Raw genomic sequence first — 22979 nt, 5'->3', positions numbered from 1 at the left:
CAGTATGGTCGTAACACTTTAGCCTGCCCTATAAAGGGCAAAAAAAACAGGCGCGTTTTTTGAATTTGGAACATTACACCGCTCCAGCAATGTAGAATGACAAAGCAAGTTTATTAAATAGGTACTTTATTAAGTAAGGTTATTAAATACTTTTGTATTTACCCAATAATATTTTGTCATTCAAGAGGCGGAATGGCCATAAATGTGTTTGCCTACAGAGGTTTAATAAAAAATTGGCGGCAAAGCTGAGAACTACCTATTTATCCTGATTTTTATTCATATTACATGGTCACCCTTAATGGCGACGTCCTAAGGAATATGGAAAAGATGATTTTTTATCAGATATTGAATACATACAATTTTCATTTGTGCATGTATATTTAGTAGAAATTTATACTAAATGTTAGTGTCTTTATTTTTTTTATTCCATTCCGATTTCAGGTAACTCAAGCATTTTCTCATTTCAGAAACGTCAGGATTGAGGAGCCACTTAAAATACGTTTTTTTACAAAATTCACTCAGGTTTGCTACTTTGTTTATGTACTACAAATTCAGGCACACTTACTACTAAATGTTTATGGGGTGTAATTTGAATTTGCCACTTACGATTCATGGGAATTCACACTTTCATTGTATGGGTTAAGGTGCCACATTAAAAGTATTGTATCTTCTTAAATATTAAAGGTAGTGGAATTAAATTTTTAGTACTCATTGCGCTCAATTACTACTAAATCGTACAAAATTTTCAAGAATGTACATCGTATACTTTCTGTGTTCCAACGTGGCTCCTCAGTCCAAATATTTAGATTGAGGAGCCACCTTTGTGTTCATATAACTTTTGAACTATTATACTACAAATTCCAAGATTGAGCCTACAATACTTTTTAACTTACTACTAAATAAGTACAAAATTTCATTAAGATACAAAAAGTGGCTCCTCAATCCTGATGGACATAAATAATATAATATAGTTGCAGTGGCCAAGTGGTTACAGCACTAACAGCCAGTTTCTTCATCAAAAGTAAAAGTCAAAGTAATGTCTAAAGTAAAAGTAACGGTCAAATTCGTTTTTTCTATTAGTTTTGCTGTCACTTTAGCCTTGAAAAAACGAATTTGACCGTTACTTTTACTTAGACATTACTTTGACTTTTACTTTTGATGAAGAAACTGGCCGTAAGTCTCTCAAGTTTAAGTATTTAAGTTTGATTAAAGGTCAGGCAAGTATAATCGTAACTTGAACTTTCTATGTATATCTAGAACACCAATGATTGAGTAAAGTTTAAGGAAAACACCTTGGGGAAACCTGGACTCTAAAGTCTGAAATGGCTAATCTGCTTCAGACAGGTGTGAATGAAATGAAATGAAAAAATGAAAAAGCTAATGAATCAAAACTTTGGAACATTGACACAATTAAATTCTTCTTCCTCCTGCCCTGTTCCCAGAGCAATTATAATAATATAATACTCATCAATGAAAGAAGGAAAAAACATATTTAACAAACATACATTTTAGGAAACCAATATTATATCGCCAACCAAAAATGGACTTTTTAAATAATTTGCTTGATTAGGAGTTGACATAATTATAAGTATAAGCCACCTGTTGCATATCTACCAGTATAACAGGACATGGTGAATTGTTGAACTCAAAAAATAAATAGGAATGCCATCAATCCTTACTAATTTAATGTTAATGCTTGTCTTAATATTCCATAAGTTTCATTAGGCTATATTATGATGTTGGTGATGGATCACTAGTATTATTGTTATCACTATTTTCTTTGCCACGGTCAATTTCCTGATCATTCCGTGTTTGTTTCAGTATAACAGCAGCACGCTCCATTACCATGACTAGCCTGTGTTGACTTTCCAAACGTTCTAAACAACTTTTGCAAATTGTTTTTGGCAGTGGGTCTGATCGTGATACCTGTAAATATTAATTCATATAAAACAAATTGTCTTTACAAATTTCAATGTTATTTTGGCGTTTATGATATTAGTAAGGATTCGCATTATTTTCACACATTTTAATTAAAGGTTTTCGGTATCATAGCTGCAATCCTTTGTTCGCCGCACAGTAGTTCCATCTGGGCGGACATATCACATTTATGGTACATAAAGTACACAAAAAATCTACCTGAGCTGAAAGTATGAAAATTAAGTAAAAGTACTTACATTAATTGAAAGGTATCTGCTGATTTTCTCAGATATGCTCAAGCGTGTACCTTCTTCTCCATATATGTGCAGAACAACTCGATGCATTTCAGAGCATAATCGACAGATAAATCCCGTTAAAACAGCCCTATCCAAGCTTCCCATTGTGACAAGTCTAAAATCGTGAGGGCAGGATGACCCTCTGCCTTAGGGAAGTTACGAAATATATTAAATCAAATTCCTTGAAAAGATTTAATTTGTGAATAAATAATTATAAGTAACTACGTAAACACTTTATTAATTTCCGAACAAATATAAACTTATTGTTTGTATTTAGGAAATACACCAAGCAAACCAAGTGTTTGTATGTTATTGACAATATGACATGTTGTCATCTGCGATGGACTGTCATTAGCATAGCATAGTGTCAACTGACATGTTTGCCAACATGGTAAAATTATTTACGGTCAAGAAGCTTGTAGCCATCGATATATTTTATACTAGCTTCTGCCAACGGTTTCACCCGCATCCCGTGGGAACTACTTCCCCTGGGATAAAAAGTAGCCTATAGCCTTCCTCGATAAATGGGACTCTTCAGCTTTATAATATTAGTATAGATGTTGTAGCCCTTGTAGGAGTTTACTACCTATTTGGAGCACAATATTCACGACTTTTTGGTATGGTGAACTTTTATACAGAGACAGACACATTGTACCAAAAGTTCTTTAAATGAGCTTGTTCGTCTAAGTTCAAATCAAATAAAAGAAGTCATATGTTATGTTACCCCGGGAGACTTTCTCTTGCGAAAGAATTTTCAAATCGGTTCAGTAGTTTCGGAGCCTTTTGGGTATAAACAAAAAAAACCTTTTTATTATATTGGTTTGGAAGTGTAGATGATATTGCGCAGACCACAAATAAATTTGGGATCAGGGCAGCAGGAGGAAGAAGGAAGTATAGATTTCAAGAGGAAATATAGGTACCTATCTAAAGGCTTCGCCGAGTAACAAGAGGCTATACATATTTCTCCGGGTTGCAGGTGAAACCGGGGGGGGGGGGGATTCTACTTGATATTTATTACTTTATAATACTGTCTGATTCAATCTCAGGGATAAAAAGGAGAGGCATAGTGGAGGGCGCTAAATATGATAATTAAATAAATAATTTTATAGGGCTTTATAAAAATCCCTATAAAATCACACCTAACTTAGAAGTTGAGCTAAAATATAGAAAACGCACGATATGAAGAGGTGATTGCAAAGCATACTTAGATAAAAATATAATTAACTCAATAATGCTAGGAACAGTTTTTAATTAAATTTATTCAATTCATCCAAAAATGATTTACATTTGTCTCGCAACACTTTAACAGCTTCTACAAATATCACACTAGGGTGCATGGCTCCAGTAGACTCCACAGAAACTGTAAAATACAGGCATAGTTAACTTTGTATTTTTTTTTATAATACATTTTCAATATAATATATTTACTAAATATATGCAACACGTAAAATACTCACATATAAAATGGTCTCGAACTCTACTTAGTATGACTGCATCTTTTATTTCGTCGTATCTGAACACATTTCTGCTACATGTGTCGTATCTGGCGTCTCGTACATAAGCTCGCCCTTCTGAATCCAAGCCAATCACTCCTGGTGCAAAGCAACTTTGTAGCAAAGAAGCCTCACTGCCGCGTACTTCCCGAGTCAGTGTCACTTCAGGTAATAGGCGGTATGAAGCTGTAGCTGAAAATAATATTACAACTTGGGTATTGATTTTATTTTAAGATGATGTTACATTTCTATCAATGTCTTATTCTAGATCAAACCACCAAAATTCTTTTTATCTAGGTACTTGAACATAATTTTTTATGTCACGAAAACTATCCAAACAGAGTTTTTGCAGATAATGTGATATGAACACTCATTAAATTTGATGACTTACCCACTGGGCTAAACTTTGCATGGTCTCTCCCAATACCCTTAACTGCCACCAGAGTTAGGTCCATCTCATGTCCTGGCCTCATCTTGGATATTAGTATGTCTTCATGCACAGGGCCAACGTCTGTTTCTTTATGAACAGAAGCTTGATTTCCAATAGGCTGCCATTTGATATGGGATGAATATACTGGAATTGAGAACCACAATTAATTTTAATCTTAATAAATTGTGGTTGATAAAATCTATTATTTTTTTCCACCATCAACATAAACATCAGTTTTCTTAAAAAATACTGTTAACTATGAATTTTTTACATTCAATTTTGATGTTATGTTGTAGGTGAATTTGGGCCTTAAAAACTTTTTTTAAATTGAGAGTTATTGAGAGAGTTGAAATACAGGAGTAAACACATACCACTATGGTTTTCATATAAATCCTCTGCTCTATATGAGTCTTTTGGTTGTGATTTATTCAAAGAGCACTTCACTTTTAATGTGAACTCTAAAGTATTAAACTCGGTCCCATCTGTTGCATCTGCAAATAAAAAAAATGAGTACTTAATTGAACCAACCAGATAGCAATTGTGAAGCCTATCCTATATACACACACACATCCTATATACCACATAGTGAAGGGGAGCAAAATCTATACTTCAATAGTATCCATACTAATATAATAAAGAGGAATCATTTCTTGTTGGTTGGATTGTTTGGACCCTAAAAAATCCAAAACAACTGCAGCGATTTGAAAAAGTTACTCTCTTCCTCAGTAGCATAGGCTATATATCAACCCTATACAGGTAACAGCTAGTAAACAATAAAATGCAAGTGGTCACCTTCTGGACGATATTCAAACAGTCTAGGATCTGCTCGCAAGGGAATTAAACCCAATCTGTGTGCCAAAACTTCGTCCTGTATTATCGAGGTATTGTTCCTTATCATCACTTTCTCAATAGCCATGCTTGGAACTTCACTCAACATCAGCCGCCTGAATGCATTTGCGAATGCTGGCTGTATACCAATTAAATCAAATTCCATTTCAAAATTGTCCATCCGCACGATAACAATACGAAAGTTTTTAGCAAATTTTTTGAAATTCCATTTTTCGTCAGCCATTCCATAATCATTAGGTGCATTCTAAAATAAATTACAGGTGTGATTATTTTGTTACATTTAAATCTTATTTCATTATATGAATGTTATATTTTTTTTAGTTTAATAGTACCTTAACACGAAATTCTTCTAAAATAACACGCGGTTTCTCGTTCAGCAGAGCCATTTGTGTTATTATCAATTACCCAGTGTTTATTTCAACCTGTAACCCGGATAGGGCTTAAGTTATCTAAATCCTTGGTAGGAATATGCGCACAGCTGAAGACTGTATCTTTAATATTTTTAAATATTCTCCCTGATTTATTTTAATTCACAGTCATATCAAAACAAATCAACGCATGGCCCGTTTTTTTTTACTATAAACGACATTGACAAGTTTGACAAGACAACTGTGCATAACATAATGTTGCCAGTTTGCGTTTTTGAATGGTTTTTGATCATTGCGACTAACGAGCCACCAAGCCATGACCTTTAGTTATGGTACGTTCACACGCGCGCGTTCAGATCGACATTCAACGGGCACATTCACGTTCACGAGCGTGTAAACGGTACGCCCGAGCCCGTGAACGCGCCCGTGCCCGTGAATGCCGCGAATCGGGCGAGTGTCGGTTTTTTTGGCAAAGTTCAAAGGATGAATGTGCGGGCGCCCGGCGACTGTTTACACGCGCGCGGGCAATCAGTTTCTCCTGCGCTTTCGCGACGTGTGGATCTTCATTCAACGTTCTAAGAAAGTCGTTACGATCGGAGATTACAACATAGCGGAATGGTCAACGTCGTTCATCATTTTATTTCTTTTTCCAATAAAAATAAGTTAAGCCAAAGGCTATGACAGCAACATCACCGAGATCCTCGCTGCTCGCCATTCTTGCACTGACTGACACGACGGCGCGCGTGTGAACAGCTTGAATGTCCGCCTGCCCGCGACGGGCTGCACGCGCGTGTGAACGTAGCATTACAAGTTTTTCCAAAAAAACCGGCCGTGTCGGTTCATCAACTCAAAAAAAATCTTAACAGCTCGAAGTAGCGCAAAGTACAGCGACATCTCTCGGAAAAATAGGTTACTAACTCATAATAAATAGATGGGCTATATGTTGGGTTTTCGGTGGTCATTTTGAATTTTGAGAATCGATTTTAATATTTTCTTATTTTATTTGAAGGAAGATACGTTGAAGGTTATAAAATATGTAAACTGAGTCAATGAAATGTTTGCGAATGCGGTTAAGAAACTTAGGTCCGAAATTATAATATTATTTTTTCAAAAACTGTTCAATTAGTTGGGTAAAGGTTAAGGTTCCTAGGTTAGGTACTACGGAACCCTAAAAAACACTTTACCGAGCCCTTATAATCCGTAGCATGGTTCAATAAATAAAGTCATCCTAAATAAAGTTAAAGTTTGCGTTTTGGAAAGGACAAACAAAGTATTTTGCTGAAAATTAGTTTTCTTTCCGTTATGGTCCCACTGTCTAGGAAACCTACCTACAGGTCCAGGATCTGATTGATTCCTTGATTTGGAAAATGAAAAAATTTATTTATTAATGCAAAGGTGGCTTGATGTTTCGTAAATTAGTAAAAAAGTTATTACAAAAATACACATTGATCGGACATAGATAGAAATAAGTATTTCCTTACAGACCTTCGTCTCATTAAAACATGCGTGACCGATGCGACTGAATGTGTGACAAGAGCTTCTCCGGCCCGGTTTCAAAAGATAACGGATTTACCTTATGCTTTACTCTTTAGCCTTTAACGTAATCTTTCGTTGCGTTACTCCGTGAGGAAAGCGGACATGACTGCAGTATCTCTCTCTGCCTACGTCACTCACATTACGCCGCGCGGGCTATTTAAGGCATCGACCTAGTTGTTTTTTTTTATATTGATTTTGCCTTATTTGTTACATCACCTCACATTTATCGCTTACTAGGTGCATATTAGCCTGAGGTATCTTGAGGCGGAGCAAAGACAGTAGAGAATTATACCTTTCCTTGATGAAACTCTGTTAATTCCGGAAAAAAATCCTTCTTTACCGTGGTTTCGTGTTTCATGTAGTTATTGGATTTTAAGAATATCTGGTTCGGAGCTGTGTAGATTCCAGCACAATATTATCTATACTAATATTATAAAGCTGAAGAGTTTGTTTGTTTGTTTGAACGCGCTAATCTCAGGAACTACTGGTCCGATTTGAAAATTTCTTTCAGTATTAGATAGTCCATTTATCGAGGAAGGCTATGCTACGTTTATCCCGGTACGGGAAGTAGTTCCCACGGGATGCGGGTGAAACCGCTGGCAGAAGCTAGTGTGCTTATACATAGCATGTTGTACCTAGGGATAAATAAAGTTGAAATCATTATGAACAGTTGATCTTACGGCTTTTGTTTAGACATTTAATTTATACTTATCATAAGGACTAAGTACCCTCCGTTTTACCCTTGTTAGTTCGAGGTGAATGTCGAATAACTGAAGAGAAACAAGTTTAGTTTAAGAGAGATCAGGGTCAGTTCTCGTTTAAAATCTATTACATTACTATTTTATGAAGGACTAGCTTCTGCCAGCGGTTTCACCCGCATCCCGTGGGAACTACTTCCCGTAGCGGGATAAAAAGTAGCCTATAGCCTTCCTCGATAAATGGGCTATCTAACACTGAAAGAAATTTTCAAATCGGACCAGTAGTTCCTGAGATTAGCGCGTTCAAACAAAGAAACTCTTCAGCTTTATAATATTAGAATAGATGATGCAGTTGTCGAGCTGAAATTCGTAAACTACTCACGGTAATAAGCACGCGCCTTAATATCTTATATTTCCGATGGTCAATAAAAACGCGTTTTATATAAATAGTACGACGGATGGAACTTAGGATGGACACACTGGAACTTAGCTGACATCTAGGTAGGTTATTTATTTAGTGATTGCTACATATCAGACATTGGAAGGCCTGCCCCTAGGCTGTTCAATTAAGCGCGCTGTGTCGACAGTTCTAGTATCTACATAAATAATATTACTAAGGTACGCTGTAACACAGGAGAACGTACATTCATATGTATGTTTATAAGTTTGTTGTAGGTGAATGCCTATGCACTATATATCTCTACATATACCTACATAATCCTATGAATATGGGCACTTACATATAGGTAATTATTGACTCAGCATTCATTGATATTTGTCGTTGACAAGGAGAACGACTCTTTCAAATCATATCTACTGAAAAAAATATAAATGTAGGTAAGTAGCGAAAGTAGGTACTGGTGTCCCCCAAATGATAATCTGTATCAACTGTGGCCGGTACTTATGCAACATGACGAGTGCCAAGCACCGTTCGCCAGCATCAGTGGCCACCGCACCGCCAGTTGCGACGGGCACTATCTCTACCTCGACAAACAACCCGACACAGTGTCTTGTAACGTTACCTATTGTGATATCTGTTCATTAATGTCCATGTGCGTCTAAACATCGAACTGAAACAAAATGCACTGGTTTAACATTTTGCCGTTGGTGGCGGTAATCACTGTCGGATTTATAAATTCAGGTAAATCAACATTCTATTATTTTTCACTCAATTTGTAGACTTACTTTGTTGTCTAGCACTTAATTCTTTTTAATTTATTTTTCTCTCTTGTAACATTTCATAATTGTTCATAGGAACTGTAACGACTTTTGTTCACAGTCGATAACTACCACTTTTCACACAACCGGTTGAACCTTACAAGTAATACCTATTTGAATTTGTGTAGGTACCCTTAACACGTATTTGACTTTAATTCATTGAAATTGTAGATAAAAATAATAACAACACATTAAACCACACAGTAACACTTAGGAACATGTTTTTTTTCTAGCTTTTATGAATATGGTCCTCCTAATTCTCAATATCATTGTTGTATATGAGCAAGATAACTAATCAATTTTAAACAGTCCATGGAGTATATTGCCGGGTCATCTCCTTGAGTGAGACCAGATATCTCTTTGGAACCAACCTAGCTTTCGACTTCCGTACTTATTTCAAATAAAAAATAAACTCTGACAAGGTAGGTTCAATAACAGCGAATTAGAGACGTAGATATTAACGACGCCGCAACTGTTGCAATTTATACCTAGTTTCTTTAACTCCTGTCAATTAAACTTACGTTTTCAATATCGAAATATTATTGTAGTGCTAAAATCAACAAATCCACACATGTAATTCTACGACGGAGAACTATAAATAGCGGCTTAAATAGTCTTGTTAGTTAGGTACAGTTACCTAACATGTAAAATGAACTTGACTTCTTAAACAAAAGAGATCACTACAGAACCCTCTAAGCACTAAGCCGTGTTTTAGATCCTCAGTTTGTTACCCAAATTCAATACGTTTCAGCTTATGGTGCATATGCCAAGTTGTTTGCATAATACTCAGACTGGTAATAATGTTACGTAGTGTACGTAGAAGTTAAATAATATTTAATTAAATAAAATACACGTTGTCTGTTTTCTGGGTCAACTCTTAACTCGGTTCTGTGTTGGGGTATTTATACCGGGTATTTACTTTTTATTGATTTAATTCGTATTTATTACTTTATTGATCCAATTTAACTTCGCTGATGATGCTGTTACAGCCATCTTACTAATTAATGTTATACATAATGCATAATAGGGAAGTAGTTCCGTCGGGAAAAAGTGATATGTAGGTAAAGGTAGGACCTTTGAACCTCGAAGGAGGTTACAGTGCCTTACTGTGTAGTGTGTAGGTATCACACTTAATGGAAGAAATGGGTCCAATACCAAAATCACCTCTGCTCTGCGAGGGTGCATTAAAAGTTTTGGGAGCCGTAAATGAAAGCCTATTTAACTACTTAATACCTGATAAGTACATATTATCGTTAATAAACGGTACCTTATAAAATTGCATTTTCTGTACCTACTTATCTTAGAGGGATCGTATCAATCATCCCCGTGCCTTAATTAATTCAGTTTCACCATCCATAGCGAATCTTGCTCCATGGCCCCAGCCCATGGGGTTGTTAAGTATTCATTACTTGCACAATTTCCGGTGTTTTGGAGTCCATAATATTGCATCCGAACAAAAACTAGTGTTTCTAACGAAAACTAAGGAGTCAAACGTCAAGGCTTTCGATTACTACACATATAATTCTAAATGCTTGCAATAGCTATATACCTATATAAATGACGTTATAACAGTTACTGTCGTCCATTTATCTTTTTGTAGGTGTTGCTCATCATTGCTTTCGACATAAATACGTTTTAATTGCATGCAGATATTAGTTAGTTACGTTATTTGGCTTAGAAGATTTTAATTTCCTACTTTGTGTCTTGTAATTAAACAGAGTAACTGATCGATTGCCTCGTAGGAATTAAACATGTCTGATAAGTGGCCTGAATTATTATCTGTATCACGACACAAATTAAATCTTCCCTCCTTTAAAAAAAGCTGTACCTAGTTAAAGGCCTATGATATAACAATAAATGATCATATCTCCGTGTTAACATCTAGCTAATCTATATAGCTTCAGCCAGCGGTGCCATCCGTGTCCCTTGAGAACTACACACCTACTTCACGCATGAACTTCAACTACTGCACATATAGAAAGTGGTGAAGGGTGGGCGTTTTTGGGGCAGTGACTCATATAATTCTCACGTTCGAAAAGTGCTGTTTTACAGCCGACTTTAAATGAACGATTTTTGATTCAGGTAAAAAGTATTGTAAGCATAGCCTCACAAATGGGCCAGCTAACACTTAAGAAACATTTCAAATTGGTTTAAGTCTTTGACGAGTGTTTTCAAGCCAGCAAAAGAACAAACTCAAACTCAGCTTAATAATGATTATTATATTTAGGCAACTTTCGATAATAAGTATGCGCATAGCTGTAGGTATTACTACTTCAATTAAGTAGAGGTAATTGACCCACTTAGCGGTGCATTTTCGTCGACCTTCGTAGGTGCAGCTGCTGTGCGATACCGGACCTTTGGCCTGGCGCGGCCGCCGCTCTCCGGCCGACACGCCTGCTTACGTTGCCACTATTGTTGTATAATTATCGTACCCAAGCACTGACTAAGTGCGTAATTGACTAAGTGTCAGAATACATACAATACTTCATTATCTGATCACATAATATAGATATGTACCTACCTACCCACCTGTGGATTTGTGGTCGTGGTTTTAGGACCCAAGGTCATAAGCCTACATTTTATGGCAATCACAGTGACTTATTTAGGCAAAAAAAATACATTAATTTGGTCGTCAAGAGTTGGTGATCATTTACTAAATTTGGCTTACGCATGATTTATTTTGGAATAATTTCACTTAAATAGGATAGAAAAGTGTTAAAACTTTGGTTATAGTTTTACATTAAAATGCGAGTTTCATTTTGGTGATCATTTACTATTTTTGTCTGCTATTTGTTACTATATCTGGTGATCAGTTAAACATAAGCCTTAAAAAATTGGTATCAAAATTGAAACTCTAGTACCTACCTAAGGGTTAAAAATGACAGCTGGGACCTAGCTTCCGAAACAGAGAGGAATTCTTCGTGACAAGATATAGTCACCCATCCACGGACCAACCGCGCCACCTTAACCCGATGATTGATCGATCCAGCGGCTGTTACTTTAGTTAACTATGGGCTTTTAGGACCCAAAATAGAAGTAGGTGTATGTAAGGATAGAATAGATAAATATATGGCTTTAACAAAAAGTAGGAATCTAAGATCTAGCGTTGTAGCTGCAGTCTTGGGTTAAGAAATCTATGTAGGTACTGGTCAATTTAATAGAAAATGGCATGTTATAGGTACACTTAGTTAACTACCTACCTCAGTGGTTACTAAACGTCATGTGAAATCCATTTTATGTTTTATTACACGGGAAAATTTAAAAAAAAACTTAGGTACCTAACTGCGCCATTCTAGTTTTTTTTAAATTATTTATTGATATATTAAAGAGATGGAATAGGCACAACAACAACTTTAATCATTTGTATTGTAGATATAAATCAAAACTGCATGAATTAAATTATCTATTAAAGCCGCATGCGCTAGGGCTCCTCGATGAGTTCTTAGTCGTTTGACCAATACAATCGGCCGCCGAATCGAGGCGGTTTACGGGGCTTGCAGTCCGGCAAACCTGGAGTCGCGTCCTCCACCTTTGGGTGGCAAGGACAAGGCGGTGCAGGGAGTTCGTCCATTTCAGTAGTATGCACACGACCGCGGGTGAAGTACCCAAATTCAGGACGCAGCACACACTGCCTCTCCTTCATGCAATAATCGAATACTGCCTGTGTTCTGCGACAGTGCCTAAAGCTGTAGTCACCCGAGCTTTTATCGATACAATTAGCGTATTGATTGAATTCTTCGAGACAATCATTCTTGATTCGCCTAAGAACTTCCTTTCCACATGCAGTTACCTGCTTTCCGACCTCAAGGCAGGGTCGGGGGTCATTTAGCTCTTGACGACAGAGCATGAACTCGTTATTGACGCCCTCGCACTGCTTGCCGATGTAAACAGAGGCCGACATTAGAACAGCTGTCGACACTTTTACTTCGTCGGTTTTCAGTTCTTCAAAGTCAGGTATCTCCACTTCCTTTGTTATAACCATTTTAAAGCTCGATTCTTGTTAAAGCTATACAATAAAAGACTAATAAAATATTTCGCAATTTGACTAGATCAGCAGTTAGCTGTCTGAATATTTAAAACTGACACATGGAAATCGAATTTATTATAAAAAGATAAAATGTCATATATTTTACGTCGTTACAGAATAGGTTGGTTTATAGTCACAGCCAGAGGTGACGGCAGATTATAGCCCTAGACTCCAAGATTACATTTTCAAGCTATTATAATTTTAGAAGCTGACTGTATGCAGTTATAGATAGATATATTATTGGTATAGCTATCATTGGTAGGTACTTAATGAAGTTTAAGGCTGATAAAATCGGCTATTTCTTCATCGTGAAAGTCCTTTAAAGCAAAGGCAAGCAATTGCCAAAGGACCTTTGAGAACACCCTTTTTCAGGGATACCTAATTGCCAGGCCTACAATAGCATGTGTCATCTTTAACGCCACTGTGGCTGTTTCAGTCTCAATCTTTGTGCTTTGTTTCAAATAGTGATTGATTGCAAGGCAGTCTAATTTCTATGACAGTGTTTTCGTTATTAATTTCCAGTGGATGGCCAGTCTGTGGTGTGCCCGGCAGTTCGCACTAGTAGTGGCTGGCTAGACCTGTTTCCATTGCCATGCAAGAAGAATTCGGAATGTCGCGTGATGGGCAACCAGCACCTCTGCTGCAATGGCTTCTGTACGAAAGGCGTCAGGCCATCAGGCGCAATCCAGCAACAACGGTTAGTACTGTTTCTAACTTACGTACCCATGTATAAACTCATTATCACATGCATGCTCTTCTGCCGACTTTATTAATTACTACATAATAAGGTCATATTGTAGTTTGTTAAGATTTAATAATATGTAGATACGCACATTATTAATACCTTAGTATGTAAATATATGTATTCAGTGCTTTACGTAGAGCTAACACTAGCATGATATTTGTGATTAGTGAACGTAAAGTGTAATAGGTACCTGCCTACTCTGTCGTTTGTGACGGCTCAATGTCTTGATTGTTGAAAATAGTCGCTAAAAGCTCCCATGCAAAATTCGTACATAAAGTTGCGCAATTTAATTGATCGTCTAACGAACTCTAGCACAAAATAAATGCGTAGGTATGTAAGCTACAGCGTGTGTACATCCAGTTCTAGGCGTTATAATGAAAGCTCAGCTAGTTCAAACCGAAGTTGTGAGGATACAATACAACTAAGTTTAGTCACATTCACATGTGGCCGGCAACCAGGTGTTGCCGCACTTCAGGCTGTAGCCGTATCATAAAACAGCAGTATAACTGACACCTACACCCAGACTCAGAATAGCGACATTTCATTACAAATAAATTAAAATATAGGTAGTTACCTAGTTTAACTAACAAATGATAAGCAGGGCCGCGATTCTCCTAATTTTACTTAAGCGTCATACGATTCACGTTCGACTCGATTCGACTGAGATCCGATCCCGACTCGATTACGATTGAAGGGTATGTGGCATTCCGCTATTTTTTCTTTGAAATAAACGTTTTTATCCTTTTCTGTCATTCAATAATGAATCATTTTGTCTGCAAATGATTTACGATTGCAAAATGATTGTACAGCAAACTACCGTATGGACCAAAATCACCAAAATAGCAGACCAATCGCACACCCATCAAATGTCAATCGAATACGATTGGTCTTTTATTAGTAGCAGAATGCCCGATATGGTTAAAACTGCTATTACGATTATATTGCGATTCGATTTCTACTCGATTTTGACATTATTAACTTAGGAGAATCGGGCCCCAGATTGCTACAAACAAATCACTCAAGTCATTCCTTTCTAGCAGCGGTAGTTGTTAACAATATTTTATTATATCATTGATGCACATCTCCCCATCATTATTTATGTTCTTTATTTATGCCTAGTTCGAAACTGGGAAATTGTGTAAGTAAATAATTGTGAAACAAGCGAAGCTAAACTCAAAGTATTACTATAGTATAGTAAGTAGGTAACTGACGTTTGTTTGTAGACATAATTTAAATAAATTAAAATAAAATGCTAACCTTCCATAGTTTCATAATCTACCCACACTTTAAACTTTATTGTTTTCATAAAATTATGAAATTACTATAAAAAAAAAAACTTTTGCTTAAGTAGGTGCTTTTGATGAAAATTTAATGCTGAATTTCAATAATCGAAATCAAAATAGTAAGTAACGCAAGTAACGCCTGTGCGAATCGGGCACGAAAAATTCGCCACTTTGAAAAGGCTGTTACGTATTTGAATTTTCACGCGCGGTTTTTTTATATTTATTTTCATTCCGGAACGTCGAAGATTTCCCTCGCATTGCAGAGAAAAATCTATAGTTACTTCCGGGTTTCCCGGAAAAATCCTAAATAAACTTGTGTTGATATCTCCCACTGTTGACAGTGAAGTCATTTTGAAACATGTGCCAAAAATCCGCCAATGGGGCCAAGGGTAGAGGTCACCTAGGGGAAAATAAAGAAAAGCACCAAGCATGCAAAAACACTGTACATAGGGTAAGATGGTCAACAGTGGATCATTTTTTTTTGACGCATTGTATTATAAAAACTAATAGTCAGATTTTTACGAAAGTTTGCCAGGGGCACGTGTGGTTATTAAGCTATTAAATAATATTAGCCTTTTTGACAAACAGTGTACAATAAAAAAGGTGTATATATTTTTTTTATAGTGGGTTTTGATCCACTGTGTACACCTCCTGGGTACTCAATGGATCGCCCCCTGGCTTACAGTGGATCAAAGAAAATCTGAACAGGAAAGTAATAAAAGTCAAAGTAAATAATCAACTGCATGTTTATTTTTAAGCATCGTAAACATTACTAACCACAAGAGACATAACAAAAAAAAAATTCTATGAAACTTAAAGGAACTTTGTACTTTTACAGTCTTCATTGAATATTGCTATAAAATTAACTAGAATCTACTAAGTCTTGAACGTTACTTCTTTATCGCTAGTAAAGATTTCTTTTTTTTATTTTCAACTATCTTAAGAAATAGTAAAATAATAACAATTCTTATCTTAAATCACAGATTTTAAAAGTTAGTCTTAGGCATTATCTTCTACTAAAAATATCTATCAAAGAATTTAAAAATAAATAACTCAACGAATGTTAATGTGACTTAAATCTACAGGAAATGAATAATATGACTGTTGCCTGGCCGTACTACCACTAACGGTAGGCGTCGGCAATATTAGCCTTATGTCGTCATCTTTCACGTACGATAAATCAGGGACATCAGGCAAAACAAATTTCCCTTTTTTGTATCTTAAAAAAGACACATAAAATTCTAACGTATTGGGATTTCGTTCCTCGAGAATTTTGCCAGCAAAAAATATCTTTTGGTTCTTGGAACAAAATTGCACCAATACGTATTGACTTTCCTTTGGTAATTGCAGGAGTGGTTGTTTTAGTAAATCCTCTGTTATAATGGTCTCTTCACTTTCAACCCAGTCTCCTTCATCGTCTGTTTCGTCGTTCAGTATCATGTCATTTTCATCTTCTGAATCACTTTGCAGCACTTGACGAATAGCTTTCTTTCCTATCCCTTTAGTCTTAGTTTCTTTCTTCCTTTTGGCTGCCTTCTGTTCTGCAATAGCATTTTTTTCAGGAGTGTCAGTGGCTATAAGACTTTTACCTAATTTTCTTGGCTTCCTCTTTCCAGTTCTTGTAGGTGCTCTAAGTGGCTTCCGAAACTGTTCAGGAGTAATGATAGATTTGATTCCAGATGAAGAAGTTGACTCACTTTCAGGAAAAGTAGTGGACATAATAACTGCATGTTGAGTTGCAGAACCGTCAAGAGGCAAAACATTAGATATATCAATTAAAATAGATTTTTCTGGAGTGGAAAATACTGGCATCGAAGTAATTTCTGAATAATCGACAAAATTTTCAATTAGAGATGGACTCATTGTATTTCCAGATGCTTCAGTAGTGCTATTATTAGAAGGTCTAGGAGAATGAGTTATTTGTAAATTAAGTGTGTTCTCTTCTAGCTCTAAAATCGGTTGCTGGTCAGTAATTGCGTGTTCTCCACTAAAATCACTTTCAGGTTGAGCATTTTCAGGTCTATCAGTAACACTGCTGGGTGCAAAGTCCTCGTCGGTAAAAACGTATCGATCAAAAGGAAAAATTCCCGTTTTTCTGAATGCTTGTATTATATTAGAAGGTGTCATAGACTTTGCGAAAGCCTGTCCAATTAATGCTCCCACGTCGTAAATAGTTACAGGGCATCCAGGATTGCGTAACATCCAGGAACTCATGGCGGAATAGTAAAATGTTTTGAAGGGTCCGTGAATACCAACATCCAGTGGTTGCAGTCGTGCTGATGTATGTGGGTGCAATGTAAGCACAGTAACCCCAGACTCTTTAGCGAGATCAAGCGCTTCTATGGAAAGGTGAGACTCATGGTTATCCATAATCAAAATCGATGGGTATTCTTTAGTAGTTCCAGTTCTTCGTATAAAATGCTTCATTACATCCAAGAACAGCTCACTATTCATCCACCCAGATGGGTTTGCCAGAATCAGTGATCCAGGTGGGGTACCAACAGCCATGCGAGGGTTTGTATTTTTTCGTGGGAAGACAAGCACTGGTGGAACTGCCTGACCCCCAGCGCTTATGATGTTGCAAGTAGTGACAAGTGTCCCTTTCTCACCACTGGTGACTTTACAGAGGTTTCGTCTACCTTTTGGCGCTATAATCCGTTGGGTCTTTTGCACAGTGGTGGTACCGGTTTCATCCAAGTTATAAATTCTTGTACCATCAGCAAATGCAGGATGGCGCTTGATCACGTCCTCCAAGTTATCATAAAAATGACTGACGGTCTCTCTATTAAAAGCCGATGCTCGTGCTAAGCTGCACGCCTCGGGTTTACGCAGCGTCAAATCCTGATGTCGTTGGCGGAAACCCCTTAGCCAATCTATTCCAGCCAATTGGTTGTCTGTCCAGGTCTTTGGCATTCTGATGCCATTAATTTTGGCCATTTCGTAAGCAACTTGTCTACAATCCTTAACAGAAAGACCATAGAAAAGGCTTGCACATTTTATGTAATATTGTTTCAATATTAGCTCTTGGTCCTTAGAAAATACTTGGTTCACGGCGTAGTTAGGAGTCAACCTTGTCAGCTGGTTTTGCGCATTTTTTTCTTTGGCTTGATACCTTTGGAGTGTTGTAAAAGGAATATTATGGTCAGCAGCAGCTTGTCTAATACTTTTTCCATCTTTTATGGCCTGTAATGCTTCACGCATTTGCTCATGTGTATGAGCACCTACTTTTCGTTCTTCTACTCTATTCCTCGGCATTTCTGTAAAGATAAACTTCTATTAAGTTCCTCATTTAATTGAGGGTACACTCTGGGTCGGGGTAAGGTACACAGTGAATCATAATCCATAGTGTACACAGTGAATCAATCCACTGTTAACCATATTACCACTACAAAGTTCTAACTAAAATTTCTCAAAAACCACAGATACTTACGTAAATGTATTAGCTCTCAATCATACTACATGAATGTACACAAACAACTAGGATAAAATATTTAAAATAACACCAACAGATTATGACATATAAACAAAATTCAACTTACTTTAGCGACAGTTTTTGCTCCCGAAAATTAAAACGGCCGGCTCTCGCGTCTGTTGGTGAGCGCGTCCGCGCGGCGACTGCGGGAGTGGGAGGGGGTTCGCAAACGAGACACGGTTACGTATTTGGTTTAGTGTTGCATTAATAAATGGCGCAGATGTGTGTGTGATCATCTGTGTACCACTGATCCATTGTTGACCATGCGACCCTAATACCTACATAAGCTTTGAATGTAATGGCTATTTACAAAACTGCATTCAATCAACGAGTACCTAGGCAGGTATCACATATTTATTACATAACCCTAGGCAGTAAATATAAGTAGGTAAGACTAGTAAAGTAAGTAGTTAATTAGTAGGTACCTGCTTGGTAGATTAGTAACGTGCTTGAACGAAGCCTGTATCTTATTGAACTAATAGGTATGTACCTACATGAATTTCAGGTAGTTGTGCTAATAGTAGTTAGAAACCTAAGTACCTACTTATTTTAAATTGTCTACGGTGTTTCTTGGGTGATCATCTTCATGCATGAGACTATCTTGGACTCGGCTTCCAACCTAACTGGATGCAGAAGTATTAGCTAACTCGTGGAACTTGCCCGCATAGAGAAATAATCAGACGACAGAGTGGTTTTATTTAAGTTGGGCTTAATACCATTTTTGCGGAACTCTCAACATTCACTTTACATTTTCGTCATAAAGAAATTGACACATCACCACCGCTTGTATGCAATTTCTTAGAATTACTAAAGAAATAGGTATCTGAATCGATAGTTTAGCTACCTATAGATATTATCATGCATTCTTTCATCAGACATCATTATAGCTCACATTTTGTTAGAACTATAAAATGGCGTAACTTGGTGTCATAAATGTTGGTCTAAATACTTATTCAAATTCAAACATTTGAAAAAAAAAACAATAACAGAAAATACACAGGAATGTACATATTTGTAATTTGTTCGAACGCCCTACTTTTGGTGCACGTATGAATTATATAATATTAAGTACCCACCTACCTATAGTTACCGATTACAAAGTAAAAAATCCATGAAGAACAAAATGACTAGCAGAGATGCCATAACGGAAATTCTCATAAGAAATTAGCGCGCCAAAATGCGGGTGTTCGCGTTACGAGGAACGTTACTGTCTCCGCCCATAAACACCTTCTTTCGAACCCGATCATTTTTATTGTAATTCCAAAAAAAGTGGACAGCATGTCTCTAAAAATTCAAACGCCTCATTTGTTCACTCTCGTAAATGATCGTGTTGGTCATGCCCGCCGTATGTAGGTATTTGACCTAGGACAAGGCCCCTGACCTACCTGAATATGGCACCTCCGCTCATATTTCTTATTCCGTGTAAAATTATCTGCAAAATCAAATCAAGCCGGTTACGCCATTGCACAACACATACATACACATCATTTAGAATCCATGGGTTTCCATTGTAGAGTGTCCAAGATAACGGCTAGCGTAGCGGCGCCGAGTAGCACAAGCACGAGCACCACTAGTAGCACGAGTACTACCACTACTACTACTACTACAACTACGACTACTACAACATCTGCCCCAAGTACCAGCAGTACTACCACGACAACGACGACTACCACGACGCCGCGGCCGACCACTACAACGACCCCGCCCCCGCGGCCGTTCTTGCAACTATTGCCCATACAGATACCACAGGCCACACAACCCAGCGCACCCGTAAAGACCAGTAAGTTTTTTTAATTATCTTTTCTTACTATACCTATGTACCTACCTGCAGTAATACATTAAATACTTACGTGAAATTAATTTCAAGGATTTTTTTCAACCTAATATTACGATTCATGCGAGGTAGCTAGGCAAGCACTATTTATACCTAATAATTAGAAACACGCACACGTTCGCTGGTAATTTAAACGTACCTTCATATAGGTATTTAGTTAGTAACTTAATTATCTAAAACGGGTAGCAATGTTTCTCTTCAATTATAGTATTTTTAGACTACGACTATGTAGGATATCTCGAACTATAACTATAAGTAGGTAGCCATCATTTGGGTCAAAAGAAGTGTTGTAATTAGAAAGATAATAATTCCATTGTCACACAAGTGTCACCGTTTAGTCGAGAAAGCCTAAAATTTCCAAGGTTGTGTTCTTGAAAATATAGGACGTGGCCAGCCAGAACTCTTGCAAAACTAACTTGAGTAGGTACGAATCTTCTTATTAGGTTATATAATAGATAATTACTAGTAAATTACATGAACACAAAAATGTTTGAACCACACTTTTTTTGTAGGAATCAATAAACTTTTAACGGTGTGTATTGCCTGAAGAAAAAAGCCAGAATTACGAAAGTTCATTTACCTAGGTAATTTCATAAATTTGGTTTCTGTCTTATAGGTGCCTTAACCGATATGTATCTACACACACATGCTTCGGTTTTTACAGTAGCTACATAATTACCGTACACTCATATCGCCTATATTCGTTCTATAAATATCTTCCTCACTTACGATTTGTTTTGCGTTGATTTAATTGTTAGCATTCGTTAAATGCTGCAACGATTTGTTAAATGCTATGAAATAAATATCAGGAACTATTAAATGGCATTGGGAAAGTTTGATTTTATAATACTAGCACTTTTTCTCGAGGATTGTCTAGGTCGTCGCTTTGTCTGATTTATAATTAAATGAACATCAGAAGGTCGGTACCTATAGACAGTCATCGCGACGACCTACAAAGTTTTTGTATTTAATAACTGTTTCGCAAGTTATATAATAACCTAATACATTTTACTAACTTAAAGTAATGATATTGAACTACATAAATGTTCATATTGTTCTTAGGCAACTCATTATTAACCGCTGACGTAACTTACTCACACAACTCTGGTTCCATTTACGAGTATAACGTGGATTACTCGAGTGCAGGCAAGACGCAGAAACTGGTGTGCCCAAAAGCTGGGCAAGCACCCGTGCTCCTGTTTCCAATTCCGTGCGAAAAGAATTCGCAATGCCGCGCTACCAGCGGGCCGGACCAAGTGTGCTGTGAGGGACGCTGCGTGAAAGGTGTTCCGGCGCCACGGCCTACTTCGCCTCCCAAAACGCACCAACGTATGTTTTTATTGCAATATTATGAATAGTAGATACCTACTTCATTTTAGTCACGTAAAATAAAACCGGTTAAATGGCCTGCGAAGTGAACACGCCTGCATCGCAGCAACGCGAAATTTTATATTTTTTATACCCAGTAAATTTTATCTCTCTCTTTTCTCCCTTACCTATCATAGATCTTGGTGCAAACAAGTAACTACTATTTCATCAAATCATCTAGAAACATCGAATTTCCATCTATTTCAGCCTTATTAGGTGTCATTCCTCGGGAATGTCCGTCGGCACCACTCGGTGAACTGCTGTTTGAAGTCGAAACTTGTAAAGCCGATTCAGACTGCTGGCCGCGGATTTGCTGCCCTGATGGCACACGCTCCTACTGCCGTACTGCACGGGCGCGCCTCGACCTGGTGCCAGTCGCCAATCAAATTGATGGACGTAAGTATTAGTACCGTCCCCGACATGCAGATGTAAAGTTATATTGAATGCATCTATTACTTGTTGGTTTATTGTGGACGTTTATGTACCAATGTTTCATCGTTTCAGCCGTTCGTATGTTGGAGCAATACTTGCAGTGCACGCCGCCTCCCCAGTACGACCTGTTTCCTCAGAAGTGCAGCTCTAGTGTAGACTGCTTCCCCAACTTATGTTGTGCAGAGGGCGGCAAGAAGCATTGCAGACCACCACAGCGCAGCCTTTTAGCATTGCTTGCTGGAGTCGGACAGGTACACACAAACCTAAAGTAGCGGCAGCATATGAAACGTGAAAAGCTAGGACCAATTTATGAATTATTTCAAGACTTTAACCAAATAAGATTTGCTACAAGACACTACGCTTTTTGCTACTTACTTAAAGCATTTTCTGTAGATGCAATTTTTGGGAATATTTCGTATGTGCATATTAGCTGCACCAAAACATCAACTTATCATGTTTTTTTTTTTTTCAGAGAGTTGGTTCTACAATAGGCAACTTGCGGCAAGCGCAAGCTAATGCAAATAGCTCATAAGTTTAACGAATTAAGATAGTATTTTGTAGTGATTAGTATTTTTATACTTTTGTACAGTTTTATTAAATAATTTAAAAAAACGTTGTTTTTCTGTCATTTGAATTAGACAAATAAAAGCCTCCCTGAGATTTCATCCAGATCTTAAATCAACTACTTCCATCACTCAGATAAAAGGCCAGGCAAGTAACCAAACGCATTGTGGTAGTGTAAATTGTAATATGAATTTTCAATACAAAATATACCTACGCCCAACCACATGGCGTCATTGTGGTGTGGTTGTGGTACGTGTGAAGGAGCCCCAACCCCAAGTGTCTTCTACCTACACTAATGGATTTTAACCATATTGGGCGTTCTGCTACTAATAAAAGACCAATCATATTCTAATGACATTAGATTCGATTGGTCTGCCATTTGGTCTTTGAGGTAGTTTGCTCTACAATCATATTGCAATCATAAATCATTTGCAGACAATATGATTCAT

The 22979-nt window shown here is 37.2% G+C and overlaps 4 protein-coding genes across 7 annotated transcripts; 1 reads left to right on the top strand and 3 right to left on the bottom strand.

Annotated features, from left to right (window-relative positions):
- Positions 1–3454: 3454 nt before the first annotated feature.
- Positions 3455–5579, bottom strand: LOC124639952 (DNA-directed RNA polymerases I and III subunit RPAC1). Its single transcript, XM_047177480.1, has 6 exons — positions 5318–5579; positions 4929–5229; positions 4508–4627; positions 4098–4280; positions 3671–3898; positions 3455–3573 (listed from the first exon to the last, which is right to left on the bottom strand). Exons 1-6 carry the CDS (start codon positions 5369–5371, stop codon positions 3461–3463), a joined length of 999 nt encoding a protein of 332 aa, XP_047033436.1. The 5' UTR covers positions 5372–5579; the 3' UTR covers positions 3455–3460.
- A 2895-nt stretch (positions 5580–8474) lies between these two features.
- Positions 8475–22848, top strand: LOC124639951 (mucin-2). Of its 4 annotated transcripts, none has more exons than XM_047177478.1 (7): positions 8475–8728; positions 13333–13529; positions 19847–20112; positions 21229–21495; positions 21742–21930; positions 22039–22217; positions 22439–22848. In XM_047177478.1, exons 2-7 carry the CDS (start codon positions 13453–13455, stop codon positions 22496–22498), a joined length of 1038 nt encoding a protein of 345 aa, XP_047033434.1. In that variant the 5' UTR covers positions 8475–8728; positions 13333–13452; the 3' UTR covers positions 22499–22848. The 4 variants fall into 4 exon arrangements, with proteins under 4 accessions (XP_047033434.1, XP_047033432.1, XP_047033433.1 ...); XM_047177476.1 differs by having other exon boundaries at positions 8476–8728; positions 13355–13529; positions 22439–22846; XM_047177477.1 differs by having other exon boundaries at positions 8479–8728; positions 13355–13529; positions 21313–21495; positions 22439–22844.
- LOC124639954 (NADH dehydrogenase [ubiquinone] 1 alpha subcomplex subunit 8-like) lies at positions 12232–12854 on the bottom strand. The gene has a single exon (XM_047177481.1). The coding sequence runs from the start codon at positions 12785–12787 to the stop codon at positions 12248–12250; it is 540 nt and encodes a 179-aa protein (XP_047033437.1). The 5' UTR covers positions 12788–12854; the 3' UTR covers positions 12232–12247.
- LOC124639949 lies at positions 15589–18611 on the bottom strand. Its single transcript, XM_047177474.1, has 2 exons — positions 18400–18611; positions 15589–18117 (listed from the first exon to the last, which is right to left on the bottom strand). The coding sequence occupies exon 2, from the start codon at positions 18113–18115 to the stop codon at positions 15914–15916; it is 2202 nt and encodes a 733-aa protein (XP_047033430.1). The 5' UTR covers positions 18116–18117; positions 18400–18611; the 3' UTR covers positions 15589–15913.
- Positions 22849–22979: the final 131 nt, after the last annotated feature.

The sequence above is a fragment of the Helicoverpa zea genome, chromosome 20, assembly GCF_022581195.2.
Source record: "Helicoverpa zea isolate HzStark_Cry1AcR chromosome 20, ilHelZeax1.1, whole genome shotgun sequence".
NCBI lineage: Eukaryota > Metazoa > Arthropoda > Insecta > Lepidoptera > Noctuidae > Helicoverpa > Helicoverpa zea.
Note: the sequence above shows the minus strand (reverse complement) of the source record. Positions and strands in the feature narration are given on the sequence as shown.